Below are 8,693 nucleotides of genomic sequence, written 5' to 3' on the forward strand. Positions count from 1 at the left end.
GTGTTTGCACGGACCAACTGTATGGAAACAAAGCCCTGGTGTGTGTCTGGGACTAGCTCAGCTGCTCTATTCAAATGTGCTGACCAAACAAGGTAAAACAAAGCCATTGCACCACTTTCTTCATACTGTCTGCAATAACAGCAGATAAAGCGGACGGTACCTGTCCCTTACGGTTCACGCCAATAATGCCAGATGTGGCTTCGTGAGGGGCGGTCACAAAAATGGTCTCTCCACTGATCCTGTTCATGTAGATGCAGGTGCCCATCTCAAGGTCATACAGGTGGATGTAACCGTATTTGGTGATGAGAAAGACAACATCATGCTTGGAGCTTATCTAGAAGACAAGACACAAAACAAAACAGACTTGAGTGAGGCTCCTACTTTATTGAAAAATATTTAAAAATTGATAAATATATATAAATATATTCTGTTATATTAAAAAAATATATTATATTTTATTTATTAATTTACATATTTTCTATTTCTATTATATTTCTATTACTATATATATATATATATATATATATATATATATATATATATATATATATATATATATAATTATATATTTATATATTTATATAATTAATTAAAATATTGTATTATATATATATATATATATATATATATATATATTTCTGTACATTATTATATTAACAATATATTGTATTTAATTTATTATATTCACTATGCATTTATTTATATATTATATTTTTTTTTTATATATATATATATATATATATATATATATATATTTTTTTTATTTATATACACTGTTCTGTAATTTTAATATATATATATATATATATATATATATATATATATTTATTTATATTTATATTCATTAATTATTAATATATATATATATATATTATATTTTTTTTCCTCTTCTTCTTCCCCTTCTGTACATTAAGGGCAGTTTCCCTATTATGATGGCCATGGAAATTTTGTGGTTAAACCTAACGCTCCCAACAGACAACACATTTTAATAATATTCCGTAAATATTCAAAACTATGAATACCTGCATGGCAACTGGAAAATCGTTTTGAGCCTCTGGAGGAAAAAACACGTCGACTGCTTTCTTTGGAAAAGGTTGATTACCTGACGGAGGTGTTCCAACCTCAATAATGTGCAACTACATTGGAAAAAAAAAAAAAAAAAAAATATACACAAGTGACATTAAATTTTCAACTATTTAAATGCAAAGACATAATTACCATTTATTTCCACACGGACGTTCATTATAAAAGAATAACCAGACCTTTCCTCCAGCTTGTCCCCGAACAGCAAAGCAGAAAAGCGTGGATTCCTCAGCATTTCCCTCCATTTTAAACTGAGCGAAACCAGCAGCATGGCCTTCGATCGGCTGCGACACCTTTCTGTCCACTGAGTAAAGTTGCATTGCGCCCACAACGCGGTTTTGCTGACAGGAAAAGGTTTAAAAAAAAAGGCATTTCAGCAGGAAAACGACAACCACTGTGACGTGCAGGTTAACGAGAAAGGATAAAGCAACTGAAATAAATAAAATGTTGTGCATAAAGCATTGCAAATGTACCTGTGCAGAAATTCCAATCAGAAGCAGCCATTTCTGTTTAGCGTCAGTGCGGTAGTTAATAATTTGACAGCCCGCTAAACTTGAATGCCGGTCAAAGACTTTGATGGGCTGTGAGTCTCCTTCCATACTCCAGTGATAGACGGCGTTGTCTGTCACAAGTGCTACGGTATTGAGAGAGATCCACTTCCAAAATGTAACGTCCTCGGTCATGGTGTGGGCCTTCATCTTGCTCTTCATTTCGATGTTGAAAATCTGAAGGGTTTTTGCAGCTGAAATTCAGGAACAGAGGTCGTTTGCATAAAACGGCGGCGGTGTTTTCCTGTCTAGCTCATGAATTGTGTGATTTCAATTAGTTAACATACAGAAATCAAGCGTAATGCTAACAACATGATGTGTATGTTAAATCGTAAGTGTAAAGTAACCACAAAGATATGGACAACATGACAAAGCAGTTACAATGCAAAAGGAACAGCTATAGGACAAACACTGCAAACATCTACAAAACATCAAGCCAAGTTTTGATTTAGTTGGACAATTTTTAGTAATGTTCTAATCTAGTATGCTAATTTATTATTAATTAGTAAAGAACTCATATGTCTCTACTCTGCATTACAGAAATGCAATGCAGATTGTTTAAAAAAAAAAAAACTTATCCTCGCCTGCAATCACATGAATCATCACCTACCTCAAGTATGTGGGAATACAATTTGCTAAAACGTGTATAAACATGTTTAAAATTTTTATCACCTAAAACGGGTTTAAATATGCAGAGCTATTTTTTAATCAAAATACAGTGGCCCCAAAATACATTAGGACACTTAAAGCCACACTTAAATGTATGAATCTCACTGCAATAAAAACAAAAAAGCAGCATTTATTTTAAAGAAGAAAGTTAGCAGAAGCACACTTTTCAAATAAAATTAGGACACAAGGTATTTGGACACTTTCTGGTTGTTGAATGTCAGTCGAAACTTTGGAGTAGACTTCAAACAGCCACTAAAAATCGAATTTGTTTTCAAAATGACTAAGTATAATTTGTTTGACCTTGATTTGATATTTGTATCTAATTCGATGGCATTCAGACTTTAAGTGTCCAAATATTTTTGGGGTCACTGTATATGATTTTATTTTTGTGTAACACTGTTAGTGCTTTATTTATTGAAAATAATAAGTAAATAAATACAATTAACATCTGCCTTTGTACATAATTACATCATAAAGGGGAAAACACCTTACAGTTCTGAATATTACTAAGAAATGCAAATATTATATAAAAAAAAAAAATTGTCTGCATTCATTATAAATACATTGCTATTCAAAAGTTTGGGGTGTTTATGTTTTTTAAAAGACGTTTCTTGTGCTCATTAAGCCTGCATTTAATAGATTTAAAAAAAAAAAAAAAAAAAAAAAAAAAAAAAAAACAGTAAAAAATGTAAAATATAATCACAATTTAAAATAGCCGTTTTCTACTTGAATACATTTTAAATTTTAATTTTTTTCCATGACGCAAAACTGAATTTTCAGCATCATTACTCCAGTCTTCAGTGTCACATGATCCTTCATTTATCATCAATTTTAAACCTACTGCTTAAATGTGTATATTTCTAAGTTTCTTTGATAAATAGAAAGTCATCCAAGTCATCCAAAATGTTCATGTCTTTCTTTCATCAGTCGTAAAGAAATTATGGTTTTTGAGGAAAACATTTATTTTTTTTCTTCATATTTTCGACTTCAGTTGTGCCCTCGATTTTGAACTTCCAAAATGTAGTTTAAATGCAGCTTCAAAGGGCTCTAAATGATCCCAGCCGAGGAAGAAGGGTCTTATCTAGCGAAACGATCAGTCATTTCTTTCTAAAAAAGAAAATTTGTGTACTTTTTAAGCACAAAAGCTCACGTAGCACAGGCTCTGAGATGCGCGTCCACGACACTACGTACTATTGAATCACGTCGAAAGGTCACGCGGTTGGTCACACTACAAACAAGACAAAACTGTAATGCTATAAGAAACAGAAAAGATTAATTCATTGTTTACCTGGGTCTTTAGTCTATGATTAGCTCACCTCACCTCTTATCTGACAAGTTTTCAGGTTTGAGTTATTCGTTCATCACGTGACAGCCCCATAAGATGAACGAACGACTCGAAAAAAACTTGAAGACTTGAAACAGGTGAACTAATTCCAGTACAGAACCTAACAGGATGTCGCGCATGCGTGACTGAATGAATCACTCCCCGAGACGACTCGTTCTTCCCGAGTCACATTAAAGATCCGTTCAAAATGAACGAATCATTCAAGAACTTGCATCCCAGAGCCTGTGCTACACTAGCTTTTGTGCTTAAAAACTATACAAATTTTTATTTTTCAAAAAAAATTACCGATCGTTTCGTTAGATAAGACCCTTCCTCCTCGGCTGGGATGGGATGGTTTAGAGGCTTTTGAAGTTGCATTTAAACTACATTTTGGAAGTTCAAAATCGGGGGCACAATTGAAGTCCATTATATGAAAAAAAATCCTGAAATGTTTTCCCTCAAAAAAACAATTTCTTTACGACTGAAGACAGAAAGACACGAACATCTTGGATGACAAGGGGGTGAGTAAATTATTAATAAATTGTTGTTCTGGAAGTGAAAAACAAAAAAAAACCTCTTACTAACCCCAAACTTCTGAATGCTCAAGATTTCCAAAGTCATTTTTATCATATACAAATCTACAGTATTCAGTGTTTCTCACTATTTTCAAAGTCATAATCACTCTTACAGCTGACTTGTAGAATGAAATATATATAGAAAGTTGCAAATCTTTCATTTTACAGACATATTACATCTTTGCATTGCATTAACAGTAATCTGCCAAGTGCCAAAACAAGGAAAAAAAATAAATCAAGAGCTGAACATTGTTGTTTTGACTAACAACAACAAAAAGTACTTAATTTTACACTAAACAAGAAAAAAAAAAAAAACAGGCTTTTGCCATGTTACATGCATGTTACACGATCCCAACCCCCTCCTTACATGGCTAACCTATCATTCAACAAAGGCATTCAGATTGACCCCACATTTCACAATTCAAAATCCCACAACTCAGGATAGATGAAATTGAACTCACCGTCTGCAAACATAAGAAAGCAGTAAGAAACAAAAAATAAAAAAGAACAAAAACAAGCAAGAACAGACAAAGCATTTATGACGGCAAGACATTTCCAATGAGCATTTTAAAAGCTATTCTTAACCAAAAAATTACAGCAAGAAGCTTTAATACGTAACGAGACAGAGATGGCTGGGAATATGAACGTAACTGGAATTATGGAAGGTATTTTAGAATAATTCTTTCATTTGACATCACAAAAAAAACTAATACACTGTTACACTAAACTGTCTCGATGAGAAACACAGTCAGCCAAAGATATTGTAGTCAAGTTATATACTGAGGGAGTGGGAGGGGGTTGCAGGAACACACAACCTCATGAAAATTTCTATATTCATGCCAAAAGTTATCATTACATTTCAATAAATCCAAGCCTTAATGTCTCCCCCCACTTTTCTAAAGTCTTCAGCCCCCTTTTGTCTTACCTTTCAGAGCAATGACTTTGCTGGCTGGATTCATGATGGCACTGTCTGCAGAGATGGGCCTGCGGATGGGCGTATTTGGATCGCTCATGTCGATGATCACCACCTGGGCCTGTTCGCCCACCTTCTCCCGGATGCAGATGAACTTATCCGACTCCATCGTGAGGGTGCTAAACCCAATGTTTGCTGGGTTTATGCCCAGGTTTTGGAGCTGTAAGTAGTGGAGAGTCATTATTTACTATTGTTAGATACAGGACAAGTGGTTTTTAGGATTTATTTTTGCCATTAAAATCTAGGCTTTATTTATTAATACACTGCCTGGAGGTCATAAATATGTCTGCTGTAAGTCTATTTCAATGTTGGTGATAAAAATAGGGATGTATGGGCACAATCTCACAAGACCCATCATCCTCCCCCACTGTGATGCACCTGCGCAATGACACAAATACACTAATGACTCAAGCCAGTTCACCACATCACCACTCCAATAACTGGAATTTAAGTCATGAAAACAGCAAATATCCATGAATTAAAGTCAAATCTTATCTATCTATCTATACACATCAGTGTTGATAAACACCATCTACACATATATAGACTACCCTAAATGTTAGATTATTTAAAGCAACAGTTCACAAAAAAAATGTTAGGCAGAGTGGCAGAGTCAGTCAGCATTGACTTTCATCACACCTGTTTTTTTAAACTAGAGCTGGGTTGACAATAATTGATTTTACTCTCTCTATTTCGATGAACCAATATTGATTCTTAAGTTCCAAAATCAATGACGTGTGAAAAAAGAACAATAAGCTTTGTCTTTTACTTCTGATATGAAAAAGTCTCATCTTTCAAATTCTGTAAATTTTATCATGAAATAGTAGTAATATCATGAAGTAATATCATTTTGATGCTCTTTACTGTGTCAACGCAGAGAATATCGCTTTCTCTTTACTACTAGTTATAGAATGAAATATGAACGAACAGCAAAGGTATTTTGAAAGAAACAGTACAAAATTCAAAATCATGTTTCATGCAGTCGCTTAATCAGCATTTTAGCCATGAAAATGTCAATAATACAGCTTGTAAACAATGTCAAGTAACATTTACCTCAGCCATTTAATGTTCATAGCTTGTTTGTTAGATAGAAAAATAACTCTAGAGAGGAACATTCTGATAAATACACACAAGATATTACATTATATTTTTACTTAATCTGTGAAATTTCATTTAATATACATTTTTAAAAAAAAGCTGGCATAGAAACATAAGTATATCACTAATAAGCTGACTACGTTATGTGTATTTTAAGTGTTTAGATACAACTGTTTTTATTTAAGCTCTGACTGCTATATCTAAAAATAAAAAGCAATTGAATTTGGATTCCTTTACAATTTACAACATTAGCAGAGAGATTTTTCTTTAAGAAAAACTGACATGTTCTATATCTAACATATATCCAAGCAAACAGATTTTGAATCGAATCGAAATCGAATCACGATCTGATTTGAATCGACTAGTAAAATCTCTGAGAAAATTATTTTTCGTAATTTTTTTGCGCCATTCTGCCCAACATCTTCAATATTGTTTTTTGAGAGCGAGTACACGATAATAACAGCTACATTTTCGGGTCAGCTATCCCTTTAAATCAGCAATAAGGCACATTTTCCATTTTCAAATGTGGAGTCACGCTTTCTTCAACTGACACATTTGCGAGAAAATCAATCACATCATGTATGCAGCTTGATAAAGCTGGTTTAATCCTTTCCTCGATCACTGCATCCACCTGCATAGGCTGTGTCCAAAAACCTAGTGACCTGCCTACCAAGTCTGCATATTTTCAGCATCATCAACTCGTTCGATTCGAACATCTAGTATTTTCTATCCGAACGGCGGTTTCGAACATCCGGCATTTTTAGAATCACACACGAATTAAATTCGACCGTTCAAAAATGCTTCTCGGCAGCCTGAGAGTTTTTGATACACAGCCATTGAAATGGATGGGAGGTCATTCATTGAGCTAGCGCTAAAGCTAACGAGCACTGTCACCTCTGTTACAGCAGAGCCAACGATTATTAACGCCGCGAACGAGTCTCATACGGTTTAGCCGTAGTAAAAACCCACCTGCAGGTGCTCCTGGAAGCGGATAGGCAGGATTTGAGCCATGGTTTGGGCTTTCTGTTCTCAATCCTCCCGGCCAGACTCCTCGCAAAATTTCTGCCTAGCTTTAGCGAGCGACGACCTCCTCTCCGCGGACACCCCCGATTCAAAACAGTTCAAATGCAGGACTGTTGGCTTTATTAGACAGAGAATACAAGTATCGTGTTTTCGTCGTGTCAAGCCAATCCGCCAGATGGCTGATGTTTTTTTCCTCCCCTCTCTGCACGGATGGGACTCGCTCAGACCCGCAATGGCGGCGGAAACAGCTCAGACTGACAATCCGGAAGCAGCAGCGCGGACTTTGCGGCGGAAGGACATTCGCGATTTCAGCGATTTTGTCAATCAAGCAGGCGATGCGCCAAGCTCTGATTAGGTTTATGTGAGCGTTTGGGCGGTTAATATTTTAGATGTGATTTATAAGCGCCGGTATGAGTAGTCTAGTCAGTATTAAATAATTCGTTTCATTTTTGCCACATCATTCAGTTCTTCATATTCAATGTACGTCAGTTCCGGCTGCGCTCTAGTGGTGGTTCGTTCGTGAACGAATCGTTGTTGTTTTTTTTAAATGAATCTTGAGTCGTTCACTGAATCGTTTAAAATTTAAATACGGTTGTGAAGAAATATGAGGAATTTGTCTATTTAAAATTACTATAATAGAGACTATTTTGCAGAATGAGATTAAATGATTCAATCTTAGATGTTTTTCAATTAGTCAACATATTGTTTATATATATTTTATGGAGTTCCTTAGTTGGTTTTACTCAAATTTTAATCATGTGTCATAAAGGACTGGGTGTTTCTTATGGCTGTGGCTAGAAGGGATACAGCTCTGACCAGAAACTATCAATGAGATTAAACTTTCTACCTATTAGATTGTTTTTCTTAACGTCTACACCTACCCCAACCCTAAACCTAGCCCTTACTATAATACAAAAACAGTATTATTGTTGTACAGTTTGACAAAAATTACACTAGACTGATGTGTGCATGCCCAGTAGCCACATCTGTATACCAACTAGCCTTAACCCTGTGACACACCATGCCAGTGGTCAGCCAATGTAAGGCCAGGGTTAAATGACTGTCGACCCAGCTTTTTGAGGCGTGTTCCCCACCCCGGTACTAGTTGGACCCCACCTGTGCCGGCTTTTTGGCCAAAAGAGCATGTTATATCGGTGCACAAAAAAAACCAAACAAACTGAAGTTTATTATTTCCCCTTATTTTCACCTTCAGTTCTTTCCTTTCAGGCCCAAAAGGTCAGACAAAACAATGCCATTTGCAACTTATCACACATATTTGAAGAAGCAAATCCATTTGTGGTTTGTGAGAAAATGGTAGCTAGTGCTACTCTGTTAATAGTTTCTATATCTGCAGTCCTAGTTCCAGGTTTCCTTTTTTTAATGACAAATACAGACTATTG

The 8,693-nt window shown here is 35.2% G+C and overlaps 1 protein-coding gene across 2 annotated transcripts in view; it reads right to left on the bottom strand.

The window, feature by feature from the left end:
* cltcb (clathrin, heavy chain b (Hc)) overlaps nt 1-7,782 on the bottom strand; it is a 33,846-nt gene extending 26,064 nt beyond the window's left edge. For both annotated transcript variants that reach the window (XM_051128886.1, XM_051128884.1), the window contains exons 1-6: nt 7,240-7,782; nt 5,125-5,332; nt 1,557-1,825; nt 1,263-1,424; nt 1,023-1,136; nt 161-334 (exon numbers count right to left, since the gene is read on the bottom strand). In XM_051128886.1, coding sequence (XP_050984843.1) covers nt 161-334; nt 1,023-1,136; nt 1,263-1,424; nt 1,557-1,825; nt 5,125-5,332; nt 7,240-7,281 — 969 coding nt within the window. In that variant the 5' untranslated portion in view covers nt 7,282-7,782. The remainder of the gene's footprint in view (nt 1-160; nt 335-1,022; nt 1,137-1,262; nt 1,425-1,556; nt 1,826-5,124; nt 5,333-7,239) is intronic.
* Nucleotides 7,783-8,693: the final 911 nt, after the last annotated feature.

This window comes from Labeo rohita, chromosome 15, assembly GCF_022985175.1.
Source record: "Labeo rohita strain BAU-BD-2019 chromosome 15, IGBB_LRoh.1.0, whole genome shotgun sequence".
Classification (NCBI taxonomy): domain Eukaryota; kingdom Metazoa; phylum Chordata; class Actinopteri; order Cypriniformes; family Cyprinidae; genus Labeo; species Labeo rohita.